At 40.7% G+C, this 27685-nt stretch overlaps 1 protein-coding gene across 5 annotated transcripts in view; it reads left to right on the top strand.

The window, feature by feature from the left end:
- LOC117405917 (stAR-related lipid transfer protein 13-like) overlaps positions 1 to 27685 on the top strand; it is a 153648-nt gene that overhangs the window by 81896 nt on the left and 44067 nt on the right. The window contains exon 1 of one of the 5 annotated variants that reach the window (XM_034923858.2): positions 11652 to 11755. The exons of 2 other annotated variants lie outside the window; for them this stretch is intronic. Coding sequence is in view for 2 of the 3 variants with exons in the window: in XM_034009432.3 (XP_033865323.3) it covers positions 22172 to 22340 (169 nt within the window). In the remaining variant the exon portion in view is untranslated. 2 more of the 5 variants (XM_034923857.2, XM_034009432.3) reach the window with 2 other exon arrangements.

Here is a 27685-nt window from a genome sequence, read left to right as displayed (position 1 = left end):
GGATTTGCCTCTCTATCCCGTGGGAGCACCAGAGCCATCTTCAGTAAAGACTGGTGACTTTGCACAGCCAGGACATGAACCTGCTACCCTGACTATATAACTGACTCACACATCACACAGCCATTATTTTACCAGGTGAGCCACATGGAAACCCAGAATGTGAATTTTAATACTTTTATTGTTCAATGTTGCTGAATTTCCCAGCACACACATGAACATAATGTTTACCATGTACAGAAACATAGGTGTTAGACTATTCTCTTTCATCGAGGGCCCCTCCTGTGTGGTTGGTGCTTTGCACAGCTTATGACCACAATTTACCAGGATCAGATTAGCAATCAATAGTAATATAACACTGTTCTACCTGGAACAGCAGCACTGATGTTATTACAATGTACATGGTACAATTATTATACAAACATTTTGACTTTTTGAATGTCTTCTCTCAGTACGTTACACTAATGAAGGCCTTAGCTGGAAAACAAACAAACAAACAAAAAACTATTGTGTAATACCTGCGTGTATAGTTGAAATCAGGTTGGTCTGCTGAACCTGATTGAGTTTGGCATTGCTGCACATTTGTTGTCAGATTCAAAATAAGCAGTTCAAAAATGATTGGTTCCTTGTACGTGCATTTAAACCTAGTGAAGCATAACCACCCACGGAACCCTAGAGCCAACATCTATGGCCAAAAGTTTGACATCACCCTGTACAATTAACTAATTTTGCTTCATAAACTTGAATGAAACCTGCTGAATAATGTTACGTTAACACATTGAACACTTGAACCACAGCAGAGCCACACAGGAATGACAGGACTGTACCATTCATCAAAAATACCACTCTATTACGGGAGGAGAGTGGAGGGCTTTATGTTTGTGATGTGCCTTGTTCAATACAAGCAGTGTTACTTACCTTTATCCAGACGCATAATAAAATTAAAAAAAACCAAAATTCTATGTTTTTCTTAAGGTCTTTTCATTTCAGGCTTTTTGAACAATGTAATCTAAGGTAACACAGATTTTAACCAGATGAGCATCATTCAAGGATGACATTCCAATAAATCAAGCTGGAGAACAAGCGTTTTTAATTTCCATCTTTCAAAAACGTAGCTTATTGATTTGGCTTTGGATTCCGCCACTGTGCTATTAGCAGCAGTGTGTGTTTCTTTTGTGCCAAATTTTTTTTATTTTTTTTGGCACTGCTTCCATAAAAAAAAGAAAAGATTGTAATTAGCAAATTACACTTTTATGGCGGCCAAAAATGAAGAAAGAGACCTGTCAACGAAACACTTTTAAACTAAACATGCTTTGCAGTAGTCTGCAACAAAGTAATTGCAATTGAATTGAAAGCAGGAACTGAAGTCGACAGTTTCCCCGAGACATGTCTGGCGGGAATGTTACATACTAAATTAGGGGCCTCATTTATGAAAGGGCACTAAACATTATGATGCCCCATAATTGCACTTCATTGATTTCCTTATTTACTTTTGCAATTTTATTCATTATCGCGTGAAATAGTGGGCATATTATGCCTCAGACTGATTTGTATGTTAATACATAATGTATTTAAATGAGGCACCCTGCTCTGAATAATGAGACAAGCTTTTATTGCTGAAGATGTAGTTATGGTAAGCCTACATTTACAGTAAACAACAAATAAATATATCACTGGGATCAATCCATCTGTGGGGAAATGTGATGAACACATTTGCAATGTCTTTTCTTTCTTCTGAGGAAGGATAAACTACATGTGTGGCTTCTCTAAAAAAAGGCATCCTGGGAATCGATGGTTAGACAGTTTATAACAGGAGCTACTGAGAGGCTTTTCCAAGAGTTCTTTCCATACCAAGATGTAAGTCTGGGAACTGCAGTCCCATTAGATCCTTATTGGCTTTCACTGTAAACATCCAGTCACAATGCTGTTAAAACTCAGTGGGGAGCAATGTTTTACTCTGCACTGCAATGGTCTCAGTGTACACTGTCTATTCTGTATTGTACCCGTTACTGTATATAAAAAAACATATTAACAACTCCACAGTATATCCAATACAATATTTTAGGATTCAGGACAAACCCCCACAACACAGAAATTGTAATGATTTTATTTGTTTTAAACAGATGGTTATGGTATATAAAAGCCTGAAACATTTCCACAAACAAAGTGCACCTGGGCAGGGCAGTAGAGCCATATAACAGATTGGACCAAGAGGTACCTCTCCTTAGAAGTGGAGGAGAATTTAACATTAATCAAAAGCAAGAAAGGGTGTTGAGTTTTTCTTATTTTGGTTCAAATTAGGTGATGTGATATGTGTCCTCCTGGACTCAAGTTTTCAAATTGAATCTGTTATTCGTTTGAATATGTACCTCTCTTCTACCTCTTGTTTTGACAAGGCCTAGCAGGTCTGTCGCACAAACAATGGAAGAGGAACCACTCTCAACATGACATCTCCATGGTAATGCAGTGTAAAGTGTTTTGATTTGTTTACATTCTGACTTTGAGAGGCTGCTCTCTGGAGAATTGTAAGTGCAGTTCTCACTCATTAGTTCTACCAGGAACATGATTTAAAATACAGGGACTAATAACAGCAAAATAATATCTGTTCAATAATGAACGTATTCATTTGTTGCTGTTATATGTGGTACTGCTCCAGTAGAAGACATATTAATGTATTAATAACCATGTGGGATTACATTAATTAAACATGAGTATCATTTAAATTTAGATGGTCATTAGGTTTATGTAAGAGACATTGCAGGGTTTGTTTTTCTAACCATTAAGCAATATAAAGGGCCACAATCCTCAGAGAGGCTCGCACTGAGGCATGGGTGAGATACAACTCTGCTGCCAGTTTTTTGTCTGGGTCTCCCCCAGCTGGGATAGTTTTACAGTCAGTTCAGGTTTCTGTCATGGCTGTGTGATGTCTCTGGTATTAATATATCATACATTTGAAAAATGTTTTAACCTGTGATGAAAATGCATGGCTTAGCATTGGAACTATAAGAATGTATAATAATAATAATAATTATTATTATTATTATTATTATTATTATTATTATTATTATTATTATTATTATTATTATTATTATTATATTTCTTTGCACCTGACCTCCACCCAAGTAAGTAATTACAATAGAAAAATCTGTTTTTCACTCAGAATCCACTTGTACCCATTCACTGAAGATGTTGACCAGAGTTTTCCTTGACTTTCCAGTTCATACTTCTAAAAATCTCTTGAGTGTCTCATTTAGGACTCAAGTTGTTGTTGTTGTTGTTTCTTTTTCATACTTGGAGAAGGGCAGTGGGGTCACCAATGTTTCTTGCTTGTTTTCCATATATTTTCCAAATTCCACAGATTAAGAGAATTCCATTGGAGCATGAATGGAAAGAAAGGATCCTGTCAGAAAAGCTGCTTTCAGCACCACAGCTTAGACTTGACTCATTGTTGAAAATTCACTCAAGTGGGAACACAACAGCCAACCCTATTTCCATGCTAAATGCCTTCTTATTTCTTCAGTCAAGAAGACAGTGAGAAGTGGTTACATTTAGGGTTATTATGACAAAGTAACATTCTTTACTTTTATATAATAATTAAGGTAATCCATTTACATACCCTTAATTAGCTTCAGTGCCCCTTGCACAGCACAATAGAAACATCTCTCAATTTACAACACTATAGTGTACCTCTCACCACCATCCTGTCTCCTGCAGGTACTAGAGTCCCCCAGTTCTCACCTGTAGCCCATTGTCAGTAACACAGGGTGGCACAGCATGTGTAAGTGACGTGCTAACTGGAATTAGACTATCTCTCTCCAGTAAAAAAAACTGTGGGCCAGCTTGGTAGAGAGAGATGTCAAAGGGTAGAAAATGGATTGCACCAGTAATCTATTCTAGGAAATGTTCTTTCTTGCAGAATAAAGCTCAATTTTAAGTCATTGCACCATTTCTTATCTGGGAAAGGTACAGCAATACATGTACATGTCATCTGCATATGGTGCAACACATCTTAAATCAACAAACATATAAATACTATTTCACCCCATATCAGGTAATAACTTGAAGATGAGACTGCTGATATGATATATATTTTCTTTTTAGCTTTTGCATGCTCTACAGTTAGTTTGTGGTATGTAGCATTTGTCAGACACATTAGTGGCAGAACTTAACCCCTGAGCTTGGAAAACACTCCAGTGCTCTGCCATTCCTGGGCCTCTCTCATACAGAGACTGCCAAGTCACACAGTGGTAATGACTTAATGTATGAGGAGACTTGGTGGTCCAGTGGTTAAAGAAAGGGGCTTGTTACCAAGAGATTCCAGGTTCAAGCCCAGCTCAGCCACTTGTGACCCAGAGCAAGTTACTTAACCTCCTTGTGCTCTGTCCTTCGGATGAGACATAAAACCAAGGTCCTATTGTAAGTGACTCTGCAGCAGCATTTGTGAGGCATAGTTCACCCCCAAGTCTCTGTAGGTCGTTTTGGATAAAAGTGTCTGAGGGAGCAAGGGTATGATTTGGCCTAGGTTTCCCCATTTTTCCAATGGAGTTACCCTCACATCGTGGTGAGGAGGATGGGACACCACCTCCAAAGGGGGGAACGCCTGGTTCCATGCAACACAGACAAATAAGTGAGGCCTAACCCAGGATTTTAAGATTTTAAACAGGGAGAGTGATTAGTCACGAGAGGGGAGTTGAAAAACCTGGCCTTTTCTAAAGGGTCCCAAGATTATGGAGCCAAGTGGCAACCCTAATAGACACTGAACTCTCCTGCCCTCTGGAAAAGCTTCTATACAGATCCTATCCTTTGTTACGCTGTCTTGGTATGGACGCAATAGGCTTGGTTATTGTCTGTGCCCAGTTCATTATTCCAAACACAAGTCAGAATCCACACTGAAGCTTTATCTTCTTGCTTGGTATTTCCTAGCAGTTCACTCATATTTACGTAATCTAAATATTTTACTGCCACACAAATACGCTAAGAATGGCTGAAAAGAATTTAAGGTAATGCAATATTCATGACCACCAGTATATACTGGCATGGTTTAAGCATAGTTAGATGTTTAAGAACAAAAGCTTCGTTGTGTCAGTTTATATTAGTTTAAAAGAAAAGAAAACATTTCAGAAAACTCATGTTCAGTCTGCTGTGCGAGGACAGTGTCAAAGCAATGGAGCTACACAATGTTAGCAGCTTGCAACCTTGGACCACTTCATGAAGCGCTATCCATGAACTTTTTCAAGTAGTCAAAGAAAGTATTTTAAGTTAATTAGAAGGGTCCTCGAGAGAATACCTGAGTAGGCCCTTTTATGTCAAGGAGATAAATCAGCCATGAGAAATTGAAGCCTTCTGTTTCTCCAGTTTTTCTCAGCACCTGAGCTGCTAAAAGTCTGCATGTGTGTCTGCATGTACTGTTGTCTGATGCCAGACATAGTCAACCTTATTCCATGGAAGGCTTTCAAACTGCAACAGACTGATACAGTAATCAAAATATATTTACCAGGGGGGGACAATATGCTAATCTTTTACAAGGCATCATTGTAACAGTTTAGCAATTTGTAGGTGGAAAACTAGTTTAAGAATCACTTGAAAATGGAGAGGCAATATCAATGGCAACAATATTCTTTGACAATTCCCCAGGGCTCTATTTGGTTTACAGTTACTGTATATACATACAATTGTATTATGTACATACTAAATTATGTCATGTCAAGACATGATGCGTAGTTAGCTCCTATATGTTGATATTTGCCCTTGTCGTGACTTTTGAACCTCTAAGAGTTGGCCTATAGGGTTTGGTTATATTCAAGGTGAGACATTGTACGCAATATTCTGAAAAAACATTATAGACATTATAATGGAATACAGTCAGCACCCACATATCCGACCCGATAAAATTTTGACTTCAGTGACGGTTAAACGAGTGTGATGCATATCTGATTATTTCATCTGATTTGACGTGTATGTAGGTTAGCATGTTGTAACCTGCCCTCTACCACCCAAACAACCCCCCACTCTGCACACACACACACACACATTTTGTACAAAGGAGAAATATGACTTGCGTTTGAGGAATTGTACAGGAAGACGTTGATTCTTCCATTTAGATGTACTGTAGTTGGTTTTATTGGTACAGTACTTTTTTAAATTCAGAACAATATGATTCTGAAAATATTACATGCCAAAAGAGATGACTGGACACGTGGACAGTACATACTTTTAAATCCAGTACGTATTGTAGCAGAATGTAAAATTTACCATTAACGACCAACAGCAAAATGAAATCAAAATGTTACCCATGCATAGAACTGCTTAAAACATAAACGCAATGCGATTTAGCAAAAAATAACAACGACACAGTCTCCAGAATTTATTTTATTGTCTCGTTCGCTTTGTCTTTGGATGAAGCGCTGTGTAACTGCAGTGCACAATAAAGACTGATTTGCCATCCCAGAAAAAGAAAAAAAACGCAGGCTGTGACAGTTAAACAAGTCAATTGTAACATTGAAAAGATGTGCTTTGCATCAGAAAACTGGTGACGGAGTCAGAAATCGAGTGTGATGGGTAAGTGCATTAATTTGTTACATATATATAATGGGGATTGGTTTTATTCTTAATACAAGGACGGTAAAGTGCGGCTGACGTGTATCTGAGTGTCGTATATCTGAGTGCTGACTGTACATTCATTTACATATGAAACTAGGGGAAAATGTTACCCAGTGAACTCAACCTCTTCCAAATTGGAACGGTTACACAGATGTCAGACTGATGCACTGGCCTTTCACCTTTGGTCACAAATGAGGAGGTCCTGAGGTCACAATTAGAAGAGTTTAGTGGAAGAGTTTAATACAGTTGTCTACATCACAAAACCACCACATAGTTTGGGTGAGCATAGACACTAGGGTCGACATCTGGCTCCACAATCTTGAGACACTTTAAGACAGGTCAGGTTTTTTAACTCCCCTCTGAATTGCGTGAGTGGCTTCAATAAATATATTTCATTGTTTATTTGTTGTGGCAAATCTTTTCGGAGAGCATCGGAACATTAAAGAATGAAATCGTATTGTTTGAAATTTTATATGGTAAGCAATATCTATCAGAATAGTGCAATTCCGTCGTTATAGAGAACTTTGCACTCACCTGCACTCTTTTTGGTTTAACCTTCTGGTTAAGTTTTGAGTTACTGTATTTAATATTTCATCCTGCTACAGACAGTCCTGTCCAATCAGATAAAAAAGCCAATCAGCAAGCTGTATAGGTCTGCTGGATGGAAACGATCTTTGCAGGAAGTAATTCCCTCCCCCGAGCAGGTGTGTGGTTTTGGTAACTCACTCACTTTACATGTCGAATAAAATCAATGAATTTGCTTTTTCTTTAGATTATGGAGCCAGGTGACAAGACTAATAGACACTGAACTCTCTGCCCTATGGGAAAAGAGGGTTCTCTGGTGCTGATAGTTCAGTACTGTATTTAAGTACCAAATAATACATAAATAAAGAGAGGGAGAGGTGCCTGTGTTTAACAAAAAAAAGTCTGTCTGGATGTGGATTGCATATTATCCAAATGCAAATGCAAATGCAAATAATAATAATAATAATAATAATAATAATAATAATAATAATAATAATAATAATGTCAGGTTTATTGTGTAAAAACAGATTAATGTTAATCGTCAATGACCTCACTCTTCCCAGGAGGCTGTGTGGTCCAGTGGTTAAAGAAACAGGCTTGTAACCAGGAGGTCCCTGGTTCAAATCCCACCTCAGCCACTGACTCATTGTGTGACCCTGAGCAAGTCACTTAACCTCCTTGTGCTCCGTCTTTCGAGTGAGACGTAATTGTAAGTGACTCTGCAGCTGATGCGTGGTTCACACACTCTGGTCTCTGTAAGTCGCCTTAGATAACGCCGTCTCCTAAATAAACAAACAATAATAGGAATTATTACATCTGTGTTTCTTCTCGTGACTTTGACCAATAGTATCTTTCCACATATGAGCACTTCAGGTTCAAGTTCTTTAACCTGGGATTGCAGACAATCTTTCAAAATAAAAAAAAACCAAATATTTGTGGATTACACCACAATATAATAATTCTGAGAAGAGGTTGACGTGTGATGCAATATAAGCAACTACGAATCTAGAACATTGCCTTAACATTGTTTTCAGCTAGTTTAAACTTGTATTTACTCAAGGCTAGATGGAAAAAAAATATATATATTGTGTTTTGTAATGAGAGAATACTGTAATTATCTGCCCAGTCTATGTTTTTGGTATAGTCCACATTTATTGCTTCTTTATATAGCTGGGGAACAGTGCAGTTTGGAATACACATTCTTCCTTGGAATACGGTTAACCAGCTCTTGACCCAAGTTTTTTTTTTAATTTTCCCTCAGGCAAAGAAAATGATTAGCCTTTAGTTGTGAACTATGACATATAAACAGAAATGGGTTTGAGACCTCACAGATATTCTCCATGCACTCACTCATATTCTCTCTCCACGCGTTGTTTCTTGACTGTCTTGTTTCACGCACCTTGGGTTTGACACACCTTTATGTTAGTGATAGTTCAGATCTTATCTGAAGCCACGTTTAACAAGACAGTGCTTTTTTCCACCATCAGAATAACAGTGATTTGTAATTATACACAAGGACCACAAGCAACATCTTTCTTTCTTTTCAAAGGAAGTGCAGGATAGAGTACATATATACAGCTTCACTGGTGAAGTGTTCTTCTGTGTTTTACATTGTAGATTAGTGCTGATCTTTTCTGCCCGACAAGACTGTGGGTGGTTATTTTGACTACTTTTATTGTTATGAACCATCACAAAATTAATACAATGCATGGGTAATTTATTTTTACATTGTTGCTACAACTATACAGCACTGTAGATATATGGAATGTATTAATTTGCTGTAGCACATTAATTGAGAGTTAATAATAAATGTCCATAGAGTCGTATGCCTCTTCCGTAGCCTACTAGTTATGATTTCCATTACATGAGAGTAGATGTTAAAACTTCATGCTGATTTGAACTCGGCTCTCGCCAAGATAAGCACCAACCCAGACGTAGCTTTACAATAAACTAATGTGATCCATCTGTGTCTCCATCCATTTGCATTTCCTTCCATATGATGATGTAGATATACTTCTGCCTGGTTGATGGCTGAAGTGTAATGCTGGCTCCAGGGATCAGCTTATTTTGCCTCCCTAGCGCATCAGCACACACAACGGCTGCAATGCTGGCTCCGGGGATCAACTACAGTGCGGCCTCCCCAGCGCATCAGCGTGCCAACCGTCTGGACTGAGCTAAGTAGGGTACATCTCTGGGGTCTTCAGGTGGGCATCTTCCATCATCGGTGTTTCGTCGACTAGCCCACAAAACACATCAAGAGGGCTTGACAGTGATTCTGGCGTCCCAGCATCACCCCCCTCTGTCCCCCACTCAGCTCAGCCCAGGGTATTGACATTGTCTTTCATCTTCAACTAGCCAGAATCACTGTCAATATATATATATATATATATATATATATATATATATATATATATATATATATATACAGACGTGCTCAAATTTGTTGGTACCCCTCCACAAAAAACGAAGAATGCACAATTTTCTCTGAAATAACTTGAAACTGACAAAAGTAATTGGCATCCACCATTGTTTATTCCATATTTAATAGAAATCAGACTTTGCTTTTGATTTTTTATTCAACATAATATTGTAAATAAGAAAACAAATGAAAATGGCATGGACAAAAATGATGGGACCGCTAACCTAATATTTTGTTGCACAACCTTTAGAGGCAATCACTGCAATCAAACGTTTTCTGTAGCTCTCAGTGAGACTTCTGCACCTGTTAACAGGTAATTTGGCCCACTCATCCTGAGCAAACTGCTCCAGCTGTCTCAGGTTTGATGGGTGCCTTCTCCAGACTGCAAGTTTCAGCTCTTTCCATAGATGTTCGATAGGATTCAGATCAGGACTCATAGAAGGCCACTTCAGAATAGTCCAATGTTTTGTTCTTATCCATTCTTGGGTGCTTTTAGCTGTGTGTTTTGGGTCATTATCCTGTTGGAGGACCCATGACCTGCGACTGAGACAGAGCTGTCTGACACTGGGCAGTACGTTTCGCTCCAGAATGCCTTGATAGTCTTGAGATTTCATTGTGCCCTGCACAGATTCAAGGCACCCTGTGCCAGGTGCAGCAAAGCAGCCCCAAAACATAACCGAGCCTCCTCCATGTTTCACTGTAGGTATGGTGTTCTTTTCTTTGAAAGCTTCATTTTTTTGTCTGAGAACATAGAGCTGATGTGATTTGCCAAAAAGCTCCAGTTTTGACTCATCTGTCCAAAGGACATTCTCCCAGAAGGATTGTGGCTTGTCAATATGCATTTTAGCAAATTCTAGTCTGGCTTTTTTATGTTTTTCTTTCAAAAGTGGAGTCCTCCTGGGTCTTCTTCCATGGAGCCCACTTTCGCTCAAAAAGCGACGGATGGTGCAATCAGAAACTGACATACCTTCACCTTGGAGTTCAGCTTGTATCTCTTTGGCAGTTATCCTTGGTTCTTTTTCTACCATCCGCACTATCCTTCTGTTCACTCTGGGGTCGATTTTCCTCTTGCGGTCGCGCCCAGGGAGGTTGGCTACAGTTCCATGGACCTTAAACTTCTTAATAATATTTGCAACTGTTGTCACAGGAACATCAAGCTGCTTGGAGATGGTCTTGTAGCCTTTACCTTTACCATGCTTGTCTATTATTTTCTTTCTGATCTCCTCAGACAACTCTCTCCTTTGCTTTCTCTGGTCCATGTTCAGTGTGGTGCACACAATGATACCAAACAGCACAGTGACTACTTTTCTCCATTTAAATAGGCTGAATGACTGATTACAAGATTGGAGACATGTGTGATACTAATTAAAGAAACTAATTAGTTTTAAATATCACTATAATCAAATTATTTATTATCTTTTCTAAGGGGTACCAACAAATGTGTCCAGGCCATTTTAGAATATCTTTATAGAATAAGCAATAATTCATCTCTTTTCACAGCTTCTTTGCTTTATTCTATGACATACCAAAGGCATGCAAGTATACATGATAAAATAGCTTTTAATTTCATCACTTTTCAGGAGGAATGAAGCATTATTTCAATGAGCTGTAAGGGTACCAACAAATTTGAGCACATCTGTATATATATATATATATATATACACACACACACACACACACACACCCATACATACTTTGTAATGTGTTGTTTTTTTTTGACACTGCACCATACTGCTAGTGCTTTTTTGTGCTTTTCAAAAAGTATCTCCTACCTAGGACTTTTTTTATCTACTACGTAAGACTTTCTATCACCTATGTAGGGTTTTTTTTAAAAAAAACATTAGGACGTGTGTGTGTGTGTGTGTGTGTGTGTGTGTGTGTGTGTGTGTGTGTGTGTGTGTGTGTGTGTGTGTGTGTACTTAGCATATACAAACGCTAGACAAATTACACCTTTTAAAGAATTGTGTATACAAAAATGACTTACCTAGAAATAACAACAATCAGAAGTTTATAAATTACAACAGAGACATCTTACCGTACAACACAAAAAAGCGCTTATAGTTCAGCTACTAGGGAGAGCGAGCGAGAGCCCCCAGTGATCTGTAAATGTAACTGAGGGAAGTGGAAACTTCAAGTCGCTTGCACATCTGGTCCAGGAATAGACGAGTGCACAGTGGACTTGCTGAAACGACGCCGTCAGTCGTCTCTGCGAGGGTAAGGGTAGAGAAATAGGGGGAAAACAAGCTCTAGGAAAACTATACAGGGAAATGTAGTTGGTGTTTGTGAACCTTTGCCGCAAAGTGACGCAGTACTGTGGACCAGGTGGAGTTGTTTTGCTGAAGAACGAGTCGTTTGGAAGAGTAACGGTTTTTGGTGGAAAGGGATCGTAATGTATCAAGATCTATAATGACAACTAAGAGAAAGTCTGCAAAAGCCCAACTCAGACGGTCTTTCAGTGAACAGTTGAGAGACTCCACGTCTAAAGCCTGGGATTTACTGTGGAAAAATGTCAGGGAGCGACGACTTGCAGGTCAGTGTCTGATCTGGATTAAAAACGCAACATGGAGCAAAAGCATGTAGTGTGTTTGTGTTGAGTTATTAACCCCCAAAAAAGTGTACAATTGCTATTCTTTTACGAAAATGTAAATTCTGTTTATTTTATGTATTTGTCCTATTTAAGTTTGTCGTTTTTCTTTGGACGGTCACAGTCAATGTTTGGGGACTCAGAATTAATGTTACAGTTTTAATGAAAGCGGGACCTATGAGCAATGTAGTTGAATGTATCCTGTTTATAGAGCAGTAGGTAATACTGAATTAAACTGGTGACAAACAAATACCCTTAAAATAAAACACGTAGCGTTCAAGTTTTCCAGTCTTACTTATTTGTCATCACACTGAAATGTCAACACAACATTTATCTATTGACGCAAAGGTTTTTTGAAAAGTTTCCACTTCGAATTCTCAGTGAATTGTGATTGGGACTCCAGCTGTGAGTCAATGACATCCAGAACAAACCGTAAAAACTACACTTCGTACTGTAGTTTGACAAGTAAAATGTACGTGCATTGCAGGTGCACGTAACAGTAACACTGGCACAGCAGATATTTTGGAACGGTTACAGCATTCTGTTGCGTGACTTACATTATTTTAAACGTCACTTGTACCTGGTACAATTGCAAAACGTGCTGTGCCATGTAAAATCGCAGTATAGTACCAAATATAAAGTGGACACTGTTAATTTAAACCAAGGATTAATTTCTTCATTCATTTGTTGGTAGCAAGATACATTTGGGACCTTACTTGCTTTGAGCTTGTAAAACAGGTAAAAAAAAAAAAAAAAAAAAACTGGAAAAACGTATTCAGCTGGAAAGGCAATCCCAACATAAATATGCAAAATTATTCAATGATACATTTTTTTTAGCATCATTTTAGACAACTGATATTATAGGACATGCCTTTCTTATACATTATTGTTATGGGATTCAAAGTTCAATATCTTGGCGTCTATATTTAGAAACCACTAGGTTAAACCTTTAAGAGCCAGTCTACTTTGACCTGCTGTCTAATAAACTGTTCTGACCCCCATTCTTCACAAAAATTGTCAATTGTATATGAACTCTGTAGCACCATACAGATGACAAAATACAGGTGTACAGAAAATACTTGCCATGGGGGGTTGTGAGGTGTCATCTTCTTTTCAACAGTTTAATTAGCTACTGTAGTTAGGAGGACTTGGTACTTGCTAGCAGCTGTCAGCGTTAAATGATTTAATTAGAATGCAGATGCTGTCTTGAATATGATTGAATGCCTGATCAGTTTAAGAGTAAATGCATTCAGAAAGGCATTCAGTTTGAATATGGAGCGTTTGGCAAGCTGCTGGCAAATAGACTTGAGCTGCAGAGGATTTCAGGATGGGTCTGGGCTGAGTGCCACAAGAGTGAGGTCACAGCATCTTAAAGAGGCAGGTTCAAATCTGACAGATATATGAACTGTCTCTTCCCCTAAACATCCTAGTATGCTGTAACTCAAAGCCAGTTTACTCAGTGCTCATAGCCGGTTGCAGCTGCTGAAAGGTATCATTCAAATGACTTCCACTAGGTACAGTAGTTGCCCCTATATGTCTATTCTTGGCTGAGGGCAGCCATGAAATAAACACACATGGGGGTGAATTGTGGTTCAGAATGGTTGAGAACTACAGTGCATCCCTAGAATACTGAATAATGTACAGTATTAAATTGGCACTTTGGAAGATGGCCTATATTTCAGTGTATGATAAAACACGCTTATGGGACACTGAAGTCTCTGCTGATGTAAAGCTGTTGTGTGTGTTTTGCAAAGTTGACAATGTACAATTGATAGAATGCTAAATAAGGTCCCAGGACTGAATTGCAGGGTGCGCACAGGTCAGGATTGAGGAGCCGGCTGGAAGCTTGCCTCACATTGCCACTGTACCACACCTTTCATAAACCTGAATGGACAAAACCCAAAATGATGTTACTATTTGCTTGAAAGTTTACCTAACATTCATCCAAGGAGCTAGGGAGCCAAACTGTAGCTGATACATTGTATATGTCACTTTGTACCAATGTAGTGCATGCCCCAAATCTACACCAATTTTGAATTATTTAACCCTTTAAGGACTAAGCTTTTAAACCTGTCACGAGTCAGTCTTTTAAATGCAGATGTGGATTTCTAACACAAAATGTTTCTATATCAACTTCATAGCAGCCTAGAGATACCAATAAGCAATATTCCAGGTACATTTCTTATTGTCATCAATAATCCCTTATACATTTGGTAAAAAGTCGATAAGTTGTGTTCACTACATCTGGTTCAGTGAAAGTTTCCACACTGATGTGCTGTCGTACTTTTCTAGAAGATTACTTAAAAGTACTTCCACTGTTCCCTTTTGCAAAGTGTACCTGCACTGCTAATGTATACAGAGAGCAATGAGTTCAGTTCAGTTTACTAACAAGCCACTAGAGAGACTGAAGAAAGCAACACCCAATTCTAAGTGTTACACAGCCACAACCATTAGCTTTGCCAGTGTAAACTAGGCAACAGTTATTATTCAGAAATAAGAACTTCTCAATAACAACTATTCCTTCAAACCCCAAGAAGGATGTCATGATTCAGTGCGACCAGCCCATGGTGGTACTGCTGTACAACCCAATTCATAAATGATAGGTATTGCCAGAAGTTGCCTTCCCAGATTTTATTAATTAAATATGTTTGTAGTTTGTGTGCACCCTCTTGTTACTACAGCATTGTTCATGTTGCAATGTACATATAACAATGTATTGATCAGCTTTGGGACAAATGTTTCCTGTAACCACTAGGTGTCAGTCAACTCAAAACAGATGGGTTCTCTTTGGGATGATTTATACAATTCTGAATTTAGACTACTTAAAATAACTTGCAAAACTGTGTTATTAAATGTAATTTAACCAGTGGTACATTCAAATATTTTATACATATATCATATATATCTTTTAAATTGAATTCACCCAGTCAATATCCAGTTTTATTTTTTAAATAAGTTTTAAAAATTCTTATTTTTGACTCCAGTAATCTTGGTATTGTAGTGATCTTGGTATTGTACTTTTACACGCATGTTGTATTTGTATTTTACTGTTTGTAACACGAACATCTTTAATGAGGAAACAGAACGTTCTTCAGATGTCTCAAAGACTGTTATTACGCACATTTCATTTTCTCCACTAGATCTCACCGTTTCCTTACTTTTTAAGTATTAGTTTCTGTATTGGTATTGGTGGTTTAGGAACGCTCCATTGATTGCAGACCAGTTTTGTAGGCAACAGCACAAACTATTTTTGGCTATGTCCCCCTCGGTTAGCCAGTTGGGTACAAGGTGCAATCTAACAGTTTTAATAATGGCCTCTATTGCTGGATGTGGAAGTTCTGTATTGCAGATACACTTTCTGGCAATCAGGTTTCTAACGTGAACGAGGCAGGGTAAACTAATGTTCAGGAATGTAAATGAACATGACTTGTCAACAAGGTTGCCGTTCTAATGAAGTAGAGTTTACAAAAAATCACACTTGCTGAAACCAGCGCTCCAGATAAGGTTTTTAGCCATTGGGTAAGTTACTCTCCAATTTAGACACTATCAGTATGATTTTCAGGGGCAAACTAGGAACTAGGTCACAAAGTGATTTCTAAAACCTTATTTGGGTCACTATGTAATATGGCTTTCAATGGGTTTAGATGAAATGAGTTGTGTATTCACTAGGTGATGTTTTAAAAATATAAATCAAATGATGTGGTTACATTAATCAGGCTTCATGGCAATATAAAGATTCCTGACTCTCTCCCAACACAGAATATTGTATTTATTGTATAGATTTACCTTCCAAATATTCAGTTGACAGATATGTAAATTGGCAGGTTGGTTTGAGGGGGACTAAGACAGTGCAGAGAAATCCTAAGGATCAAGAATCTAGTCACTTATTCACCAGTCACAAACACGCATTGCAAGTGAGTGGATTCAACCATGCGTTTTATTTTATTTTATTGAAAACCTGGACTTATTGGTCACGTGTTTCTGCCCATTCCCAGGCCGGCTACAATTAGCTGTTCCAACAATTCTATGATCCATTCTCTAGTTAACGCATGCAGTATATTCCCAATTGACCGTTGAGATGCCAGGAACCAGCAAAGTACAAGAAGCTGGATAGCATGCAAACTCGATCTGTGCAACAAAAGTGCATATTACATTTAAATATCATATGTAATTCATATTTTTTCAATGCATAAAACACCCAGTAAGCAGCTTAGCCGGAGTGCTGGCTGAAACGTTTGCCTGCCAGGCTAAAATTCAGAATTATGAAGATGATAATAATAATAAAGGAAATGTAAAGGTTTTAAAAGACTTGCATTACCTTGAAAACAATAAACTCACGTTCCTGTTAGAATACGTCAGTCCTTGTTTGCCAAGGTTAATGCCATCTGGACAGTGTTATTGAGGGGTTCATGTTAGCCTTTTGTTTGGTTTGAAGACACAGACACAGTTGCTCTTTGCCTCTCGCATGGGGATAGATGATAAATCATAAGCTAAAGCATGTATCATTGGGATGGCTGACATATTAATACTACATTCTATTCCATATATGTATTTTATTGGCTCCAGCAGTTCACCCAAGGTCTTTTACAGTAGTTTGCAGACGCATAAAACAATGGAGGACCGTATATGGATTGTACAGATATAGCCGGGCAGCATAAAAGGTCTCCCTGGGGAGGGTGCTTCTATAATAGCTTTGCTTTCCAACCTGAGATTGGAATTGGGTCGCTTTTAAAATACACAGGCTGCACATTATCATTTCTGTTACTCACTTAGAATGTCACCTTCACAGTTTACTTAATGTTTGCATATTTAAACCCCCTTATCATTATAATGCTGTTCTGCACATTTCCTTGGTCGATGACTCGGTTCTAATTGTAGACTGACTGAACCTTGAGACAAAATCAATGCCATTTTTATTGGGGGGGAGGGGTCGGGAAGTGCTCAGATTGGAATGGTGTACTGTGCTTTGTAAATCTGCTGGCAAATCAAATCTAAACAAATGGATAATCCCCTTTCAAGAAAGCCTGCTTAATGTACTTAGAGCCAAATGCAATTAAAAAAGGAAAAGTCAGTTTCATGCTTTAAACATAGTGCATGTGGATCCATTTTTATTTCTATTCAACATCAATAATGTGTTCATCAAATCAAAATCAAAATGGCTCCACAAATTACTTTGTTATTGCACAGATTCATATTTTCCTAAAATACTTTTTTCCTAAGCTAAAGGTTAATTGAATTGTGTGCTTAATCCATTTTACATACAGGATTTATTTTGAATGGTTGAGGACAGTACACTGTTAAAATTGTATTTAAAAAGTTAACAAGACCTTATATCTTGTTTGGGGGTGTGACAGGCTGGCTGCAGGGAGGAACTCAGACCAGAGAGAGAGAAACACACAGACAGACGGTGGTGATGAGAAGCTGAGTGCAAATGGTAGCACTCAGCGTTTATTAAACGAAATAAAAGGTTTAAACAGACAGAACACAAAACAGGACACGGCGCTTGAGGCCAAAATAAACAGTCAAATAAAACGAACTAACACTTAACAAACGGTGCACGGAGACTTCAGTGGGCCCATGGCTGGCAATGCTGTCAGCGCCCCTGCCGGTAGTGGCACGGCTGACAGCATGCTGGTCCACTCCTGCAGCGAAATTGCTGCGGGGGATGCTGGTCTCCTGACCTCTCCCCCTTTCTTCGTAGCCGGTAGCTCCCCTTGGTGGGGCTCCGACCACAGTACTTCCGGCAGCGAAACTGCTACAGTGGGAGCAGGTCTCCTGACCTCCCCCACAATCTCCGGCAGCGAAACTGCTGCAGTGGGAGCAGGTCTCCTGACCTCCCCCACGATCTCCGGCAGCAAAACTGCTGCAGTGGGAGCAGGTCTCCTGACCTCCCCCACCTTCTTCGTGGCCGGCAGCTCCCCTTGGTGGGGTTCCGGCCACAGTACTTCCTGCTGTGATGCGGAGCAACTGGCAGCCCCAGGCGATGCGGAGCGGCTGGCAACCCCAGGCGATGCGGAGCGGCTGGCAACCCCAGGCGATGCGGAGCGGCTGGCAACCCCAGGCGATGCGGAGCGGCTGGCAACCCCAGGCGATGCGGAGCGGCTGGCAACCCCAGGCGATGCGGAGCGACAGGCAGCCCCAGGCGATGCGGAGCGACAGGCAACCCCAGGCGATGCGGAGCGACAGGCAGCCCCAGGCGATGCGGAGCGACAGGCAGCCCCAGGCAATGCCAGACAGGCATCCTTGGGCGAAGCGTGGCAAGCATCCTTGGGCGAAGCGTGGCAGGCATCCTTGGGCGAAGCGAGGCAGGCATCCTTGGGCGAAGCGAGGCAGGCATCCTTGGGTGAAGCGAGGCAGGCATCCTTGGGCGAAGCGAGACAGGCATCCTTGGGCAAAGTGAGACAGGCATCCTTGGGCGAAGCGAGGCAGGGAGTCAGGACAAGCTGGGGTGCGGGTGTTGGCCCTCTTCTCGACCTCTGCGGCCGGGCTGTTCTTCCCCGTGCTTCCCTCAGCAGCCTATGCAAGGGCTGCTGAGGACTGCCAGCATCTAGTCCTGGTCCTTCTGATGAAGGGAGAGGCAGCTCCTGCTCCTCTCCCCCTGATGGTGATGGAGGCAGAGGCAGCTCCTGCTGCTCTGCTCCTGGCGGTGGAGGTGGCGGAGGTAGAGGCAGCTCCTGCTGCTCTGCTCCTACCGGTGAAGGTGGCGGAGGCAGAGGCTGCTCTGCTCCTGCCGGTGAAGGTGGGAGCAGCGTGTAGTCTCCTGGCGACGAAGGTGGGAGCAGCGTGTAGTCTCCTGGCGACGGAGGTGGGAGCAGCGTTTAGTCTCCTGGCGACGGAGGTGGGAGCAGCATGTAGTCTCCCCCTTTTGCAGGGGACTGGTGCTGCTCTGCCTCTCTTGCAGGGGACTGGTGCGGCTGTGCCTCTCTTGCAGGGGACTGGTGCGGCTCTGCCTCTGAAGGGGAAACCAGCAGGCATTCTTCCTCTGCTGGTGGAGATGGGTACAGCAGGCATTTTCCCTCTGCTGGTGGAGATGGGGACAGCAGGTATTCTCCCTCTGCTGGCAGCTTGGGTCCTAGGGCTGTGGAAGCCCCAACTTCCCTCTCTTTGGGCTGTGGACGCACCGACTCCTCCCTTTTGGGCTGTGGACGCACCGACTCCTCCCTTTTGGGCTGTGGACGCACCGACTCCCCCCTCTTGGGCTGTGGACGTTCGGGCTCCCCCCACTCAGGCGTAGGACGTTCGGGCTCCTCCCACTCAGACGTAGGACGTTCGGGCTCCTCCCGCTTGGGCTGTGGACACTCAGGCTCCTCCCGTTTGGACTGTGAACTCTCTGGCTCCTCCCGCTTGGGCTGTGGACGCTCAGGCTCCTCCCACTTGGGCTGTGGACGCTCTGGCTCCTCCCACTTGGGCTGTGGACGCTCTGGCTCCTCCCACTTGGGCTGTGGACGCTCAGCCTCCTCCCACTTGGGCTGTGGACGCTCAGGCTCCTCCCACTTGGGCTGTGGAGGCAAAACCAGCAGGCATTCTTCCTCTGCTGGTGGAGACGGGGACAGCAGGCATTCTTCCTCTGCTGGTGGTGATGGGGACAGCAGGTACTCCACTGCTGGTGGACCTGCTACCTGGGCTGCTGTTGTGGTTATAGCTGCCTCCAGGCAGCTGAGGACCAACTCCAAACCTTCCTCCAAGGTGTTTGGGGTGTGTTCCCTCTCATAGGCCTCCCATCGCTCCCTGTCCATCAACCACAGGATCCGGATCGCTACTGGCATAGACTGGGCCTCCAGCCCAGCATTTTCCACCTCCCGATCAACTCAGAACCGGCGAGCCTACCTGTTCAATTAGTTCCTTAGCAACGCGTCTCCTGTTGTGCGCCCCAGCTGCTTCCATAAAGGTACACATGCATTCAAGAACCAGTGACAGGGGGCCATGAGCCATGAGAAAGTTTGGAAAAGACTGATTGCAATTCCCATTGAGAGCACATAATATTTTCTACTGAAAGGTTTTGTTAGCCCTAATTTCACATTGTTTTTCTTTCAGTTTTAACAAAATCTTTTTTGCGTCAGAGAGCTTTAAACAATGTGACGATTGTAAAAGTATAATACTCATCAAAGTAATGGATGACAGTGCTGCACAAAAGTAAGCTTTCTCCCACTCCTCCCACCCTTAAAAACAATCCTGGAAAATTGCTTTTCCGGCAGAATCAGCCTCCACCCAGATGGAACTTCATTTAAACAGTTCACATGTTAATCTACTGTATACAGGGCTTTCCACCACACTGAGTTAGCCTCAGATTTCAGACAAGCCTCCCCCAAGCTTTTTTTTAAACCTGTTTTTATTCAAGCTCATGCTACGATATGTGGGTTGACACAACTCTGAAAATGTTGTGTTGTTGCTACAGTACTTAAATAAAACTGTGTCTAGCAGTCCAGCCCATTTTAGGCCTGGAAAGCATCTGAGACACGTTAACGTTATGGTATCTTGACATCTATACACATAATCACCTAGCCGGGATGTATTTCACACTTTTAAGATATATCCTAACCACAGGTAGGGTTTCCGGCCCATAATGGTGGGCTTAAAGATCACAGCCTGACTGAATGACTGACTGAATGATAACCCTGCCAAGAGCAGACATCCAAGTTTAATAAGTTAAGTTTTTAAATGGTTATTTCAAATCGAGGTAAAAGCCTCTTAATGGTGATGCTTATGGCTTTTTTAAACTCATATCCCTGGACATAAAATAAAGAATGCAATTTAAAAGAGAGATTATTTCTAACTTCCAAATGTTATGACAGTGAATCTCAGTACATGTGCCATATGTTGCAAACTTTCATGTGTCGTTTGCATGTTTTGCTTGTAATTGCAACCAAGGGTGTTTCCCAACATTATCCTTGCACTTTGCTGTGATTGCAGAGTGAAAACTGAGTAATGTTACTAGGTTACCTTCCAAAACAAACTATTCTAGCACGGAAATTGTATTTAAAGTTCCTTCTTATGTAAAGTCTTAGTTGGATGGGAACATGCAAAGACAGTGTGTAGAATTATGATGGAACCGTGTATATTCCAATTACAAACATGTTTGTAATTTGTAGATTGTTATTTTTTTTTTAATGGTGAGCTTCTTATTGGAGTTACCTTGCTTATGATGCAGTGCCACCAGGTAGCCAGATGTTGTAATTCAGCAATATTCTTAAAGCCATGTTTGAATTAAAATGACCTTTTGTTTGTCTTTTATAACATCGGTTTGAGGTATTGTAATAACAACAGTGGTTAAAAACAATACTAGCTAACATTATAAGTTAAATAAAGTATGGACTGTATTTAGCTGTTGTATGCCTCCGGTTTAAAAGGTCTTCTGTATCATTGCAATCTGTCACAATGAAATGTGCTGTGCTGGTATACAGTACTATATATGTTAACCTAAATCTAGGCCTATTTGTTTTAATCAACCCACAATGTAAGAGTTAATTTAAGGTGTGTTGCCAGTCTTTTATTGCTATTTTATCTGTGTCAAATATTGGATTAGCAGTTATTAAATGACAACAAGCAAAGGGTAGACATGTGCACAGTTTAGCTGCTCAATACTGTTCATGGCTGCAGGGTGAATTACTTCTGAGGAATTCTACATTTGGCATCTGGCATTGCAGATTCAAGTCTTGAGTAGTCAAACTCTGTCTGTACTGCCTGCACTGGGTGGGTCCTAGAAATTGTGTTTTTTCAAACCCTCCCATCTCCTTTCTCAATGCTTAGTCAGTTTAGAGGTATGTCGTTGGTATGCAAGAGTTCACAAATGCTTCGAAAGACTTTGAGTTTTTTCTTCTAGCAAGTGGGCAGTGCTCTCCCGACTCCCTGCCTTCAGATGATTAGCTCTGTCCTGTCTCGTGACTGGAAGCTGGAACACTGACTTTGAGCTGTTGACACTCCTGCCAGCTTTGACGCTCCAGTTCACTTTTTTTTTTTTTTTTTTTCTACATTACCGTCTTTTGCTGTGGGTGAAGTCTGTGTGGTAGCTCTAAACTGCTAAAAAGGGATTTTGTCAGGCCTCAGGCATGTTTAAGCAGATTCCCCTGTCACCAGGCTCTGGTCGGATCTGTTTGAGTAACATGTCACCTGAAGGCCAGGAGACGTACCTCACGTTTAATCAAAACCGAAGGCAACCTTCTTACCGACTCAACAGGATAATAGCAAGACGGCAGCTGTTGAACAAGATTACACAAGGTAGGGTAGTACTTCAAGGCAGGGTGGCATCCCTTTCATTCTCCCTTTACCTCAAAACTGCTTTAATGTAGCACTGTCCTGGGGACAGGTAGACCTTTGTTCTATTTGTGTTTCTCACTGCAATTGATTCATATATTACAGCGGCTAATTCTATAAATACTCACTCTCAGTGTTTGTCTTATTACCTCAACAACTTTCTTGAAGTTCCTCTTCATCTCCCTTAATGTCTAAACTTCGCAGGACTTTTCCCACTATATTTTCAGTGTGTTAATTCATGTTAATAAGGTGGTCAACAAATCACCCCTTGGGGAAAGCAACAGAAGGAATAATATAGTAAAGAGTTAACGTGGCAGTATTATCAGTTGTTGTTTAGATTAGTACAATTGGCAGTTGTTTTTATTACTACTAAGGACAAGGTGCCACCAGGTTGCCAAATATTGCAACCCCAGTAAGTTTTATTGTAGTGATACTGCATGCTTATTATGGACATTTTCAGTACGGCAACAAAGCTACTACATCCAGACATTTATTGCAAAGGTTTTTCTAATTGCTAAAGATGTTGCCAAATTATCTAGGATTTGACACATTTATAGATTTAAAGGAAGTCTTTACACCCTGTGCTTCAGGTTAACATTATCCTTGCTTATTTAATGTTTGCTTAGAACTGGATTGTTTACCTACTTCCACATAGTAAAAATATTTTGGCTGCTTTACAGTGGAATACAAATAAGATGTGACTGATTGAGAGTCTGACCCTTGCACTCTGTGCCTAAATAGAGGCAAGCAAGCAACTGAAGGTTGCATTTGTTTTTTTGACATTTGTTTTTTGGGCCTTGCGCTCGCTAAATTCAATTTACACGCACTTCAAGTATAACTAGTTTCACGTTTATTATTCCTCACTGAAGATGCATATTATCATTTTTAAAGGTTACTGTATACAGCATCTGTCAGCATGATTACATCTTCCTCCTGTTTACTTTAAATGTCTGTCAGTGGTTTCCCAATATTTGTGACAGTTGCACAACACATTCAGGGGCGCAAATTTGGCACTATGGTGCATGATTCTAGTGCCAGGGTACCTCACATAGTGCCAGCAGCTTTACATTCTTGCACCAGTAAACATGTTTACATGCTTACTCCTTAGCAACCAGAGATGATAATAGTTTCTCATTGGGTTTGGATTATTCACATGACCCACCCACATTCATCCACATACACAAGAGAGAAGGTTACCATATTCCTTCGAATTTAAGACGCCCTCAAATTTGAGGAAAAAATAAAACATCAAATAAATATGCATTTACAAAGATACAACCACAATTACACTGTTGTATCGTACAAAACTGACCCGAAACAGTGTTGTTGTAGAATAACCACAGAGCTTGTTTATTGTGCTGCGCACTGTATAATACTTAAGATGGTGTCTCTATCGTACACACAGCACCACTCACTTACAGCATCACACATCCTGGTAACAGCAAGCATGACATCAGGCAACATGTAACCCAGCATCCACAACAGCATTGATCGCATTGCAGACACAACAGTCAGAGCCAGTTTTTCTCCCAATTTGTGAACTGTGGAAAAATATGGTCTGTCCAAGATGGTACTGTTTGTTAGTAACTACTTGGATTGATAGTCTAGACAATATCTACACAATAGTGTAAGTTTGTTTCATAATGTGTATTGTTTTTATTACAAATATGTGTAAACATTGATTTTTATTCTTGGTTTTAATCCGTGGCAGGTGCTCCTTCCATGAAACGCTATAAACCCTTTCATTTTAACAGAGTAGACAAGACTTGGGATTAACCTCATACAATCCTGTGTGCCCTAACACGATGCTGGGGCATTGGTGAGGGCTCCCTACAAACCTAGTAATTTACCACAATGCTTTCCTTTTCCTGAACTTCAGCAAGGCAGGGCAATGTGACAGTTGCTGATTGCTTTTTGCTTCAACCTTTAACTGTGAAGAAAGTTCTGAGGCTACTGCATTCCTCACCACTTTGCTATCTCCTGTTAATTTTGCCAAGAAGTTGCTTGCTGGTGGATTTGAAGTTTAGCAAAAAGGGGAGAGCTTGTTCAATCTTGCATTCATTTTTATATGCGTCAAGACTGTTTGGTTAATCTAAAAAAAAAAATAATAATAATTCTTGTCAGCAAAGCATGAATCTTCTGGGTTGTTAGTTATGCAGAAGAAGTATAATCAGTAAAAACAATCAACAGTCAATATGGGAGCGTGGGTGTGGGCGTTTCTTCCGCAGGTTTTATCAGTTCTGGTTTAAGTTTTTATTCCTTTATCTGCATGCTCCTAATTGCAAACCGTACCTTGATCTCTTTGTTACGACTTGCTTTGCAGGTGTTCTTATTTTGAATACAGCTCTGTTCACTTGATTCATAACCGCTGTAACACACACAGGACTAGATTCTCAAAGTTTTTCCTCCAAATCTTTATTAGTAGGTTTATTTAAAAGATGAGAAAAACAATTACTTATTACAACCCCCTAAATGAAGGTGTTTATTTGGTAACTTTATTGGGTGTGTTTTCCTTTACTGAAAAAATGTGTGCTAATGAGTTTTAAAAATGTAGCCTGATGAATATATGCAGTACTGTGGCAGTGTGACCGGCCCCTGTGTGTATTTTATGTTTATATGTTGCGTGTGCTGTATTAATGTTGGTGTATATGTATTGGTTCACAGGATATAATGTGTGGTTATGTAGCACGAGTGTTATAAAGTGTATATTTATATTTAAACACGAGGATTGCACAATCACTTCACGTGCAGATTAAAATGAGTATTTGTGTGGAAGCACGGAAATGCACAAAGTAGTTCACGTGCAGATGTACCAAGATTCCAATTGAATGATTGATTAGCAATCCAGTCTCGGTACAGCTGCATAAAAGGGTGAATGTTTCACTCTCGGGATTGTGTGTTCAGGGCGTAAGAACGGGAGAGGGTTAGGAGAGTTTAATAATCTAAGAAATTGCTACGAGTGCTGGAGGGTCAGCACGATACTTGTTTGTGTAGTGTTCATCCCCTGTTTGTTAGTGTCTGTTCGTTTGTGTGTCTGTTTTGGCTACTGTGCCGTTTTTATTTTACAAAGTGTTTTTGTTTTGTTCAAGATTTTTATTTAATAAACCGGCGCATCAGCGCATTTCATACCCCAGCACTGTTGTCTGTGTCCCCTGTCTTATGGGTCTGACGTCACGTCGTGGACATTAAGGAGAAATGTTAAGAGACAGGTGCTTTGGTCTTGTGCTGAGAAATGTTCAGAAATATGAAGATTCATATTCCAAATTGTATTATATTTCATTGTGAAATCAGTGTCTTTTACAAGTGTCAGTGTTTTTGATACTCTTCATAGGCTCATCACATTTTGTTATTTGTCACCGTATTTCATTTGTTGCTGATTGTCCTTAATTGTCCAATGTATTGGTTGGTTTGTACAATTTTTCAGTTCATCTGCATTTTTGCTTAGTTTTTTTTGTTAAGTTGTTATACCAAATGCATCAGTATTCTGAAGTCATTTCCATCTGATACAAGATATGTGATACCAGGACTTGGTGCGCATGATTGGCTGCTCAAGAATTCAACTCAATATTGCCATCTACAAAGCACTGAAGCACAGGATTTTTGTACTCCACAGATTCCCTGTAAAGTCACAATTCCTCTTGTTATTTTACATGCTTCAGTCGTATTATAAAAATCACCTGTGGTGTTTTTTTTTAACAGTGGAGTTCTGCCAAACACTCCTTGCTTTTACATTCCATCAGTTGTAGAGTTGTGTGTGGATGGATGCAGTGGGAGTGGATGATGTGTGCAGAGCTTGCCTAACGCAGGAAGGATGTTGAGTAATTCAGTAAACACTGGGTATGCCATGGATGGATAAGAAAAGAGCAATGTGCAAATTGCTGCCCTTTCAGGAATATTAATGAATATATTGTATAATCCTGCAAATAGGCGCATGGGATTTCACTTGGGTAAACACTGTTTTCTGTGAAAATGCTGTTGTTTCATATACTACAGTAAGCCAGTGCTCCTGTCTGTGTATAAGCTCCCCTACAGCTTCTTGTAAGTGTAAATATAATTCAGATATTTATAAATCTGCATTACTTTACACCTGCATGGTAAATTGTGACAGTACCATTGGTAAAATACCTCATTAAAGCATTGTTATTGATTTCTGATACATTTTCACTTTTCTCTTCAGTTCCCTAAAATAGTCCAGCGCATACTACAAGCGTAGTCCCATTACATGCACCTATTTGCGAGATTAAAAGCAGGCCTAAAAGTGTGCTTCATTAATCATTAGTTTGCTGCAAATTAGTAATCTGTATGCTAGATGGACATGAAAAAAATAACAAAAAAAGTGTAATTAGTTTTTGGTCCCAGCTTTTTTTTTTTCACGATATTGCCATGATTTCCATTACACGAGAGTAGATGTTAAAACTTCATGCTGATTTGAACTCGGCTCTCGCCAAGATAAGCACCAACTAAGACGTAGCTTTACAGTAAACTAATGTGATCCATATGTGTCTCCATCCATTTACGTTTCCTTCCATATGATGATGTAGATATCCTTCTGTCTGGTGTTAATGGCTGAAGTGTAATGCTGGCTCCAGGGATCAGCTTATTTTGCCTCCCTGGCGCATCAGCACACACAACGGCTGCGATGCTGGCTCAGGGGATCAACCAAAGTGCGGCCTCCCCAGCGCATCAGCATGACAACCGTCTGGATTGAGCTAAGTAGGGTACATCTCTGGGGTTTTCAAGTGGGCACCTTCCATCCTCAGTGTTTCGTCGACTAGCCCACAACACCTCAAGAGGGCTCGACGGTGATTCTGGCGTCCCAGCATCACCCCCCTCCGTCCCCCACTCAACTCAGCCCAGCTTACTTACCTGTCCCCAGCCAGAATCTTTCCGTCTCAACCACAGCCAGTTGCTGCTCCTCTCTGCTGCTTCAGATAAGTTCTTCACTGTGCGACGCAACTCTTGGCCACTGAATCCGACATCTCTGAGAAACCGGGTTGTAGAGTGTGCCACAAATCCTCGACAACCCACTTCCACTGGGTAAACCCGAACTCTCCATCCTCGCTGTTCCGCTTCAGTGGCTAGTTGAGCATACCGCAGTTTCTTCCTCTCATACGCCTCATCTACAGCATCCTCCCATGGCACTGTTAACTCTACCAGGTGAACAAGGCGTGCTGATCCAGACCACAAGACAATATCTGGTCGAAGGTTAGTGGTGGCAATCTCAGGTGGAAAAATAAGCCGTTGACCAACATCTGCCAGCATTTTCCAGTCTCTAGCAGCTTCCAGTTGTCCTGGGCGAGGATTGGTTT

This window comes from Acipenser ruthenus, chromosome 9 (assembly GCF_902713425.1).
Source record: "Acipenser ruthenus chromosome 9, fAciRut3.2 maternal haplotype, whole genome shotgun sequence".
Classification (NCBI taxonomy): domain Eukaryota; kingdom Metazoa; phylum Chordata; class Actinopteri; order Acipenseriformes; family Acipenseridae; genus Acipenser; species Acipenser ruthenus.
The sequence above is the reverse complement of the archived record's forward strand: the minus strand, read 5'-3'. Positions and strand labels throughout refer to the sequence as shown.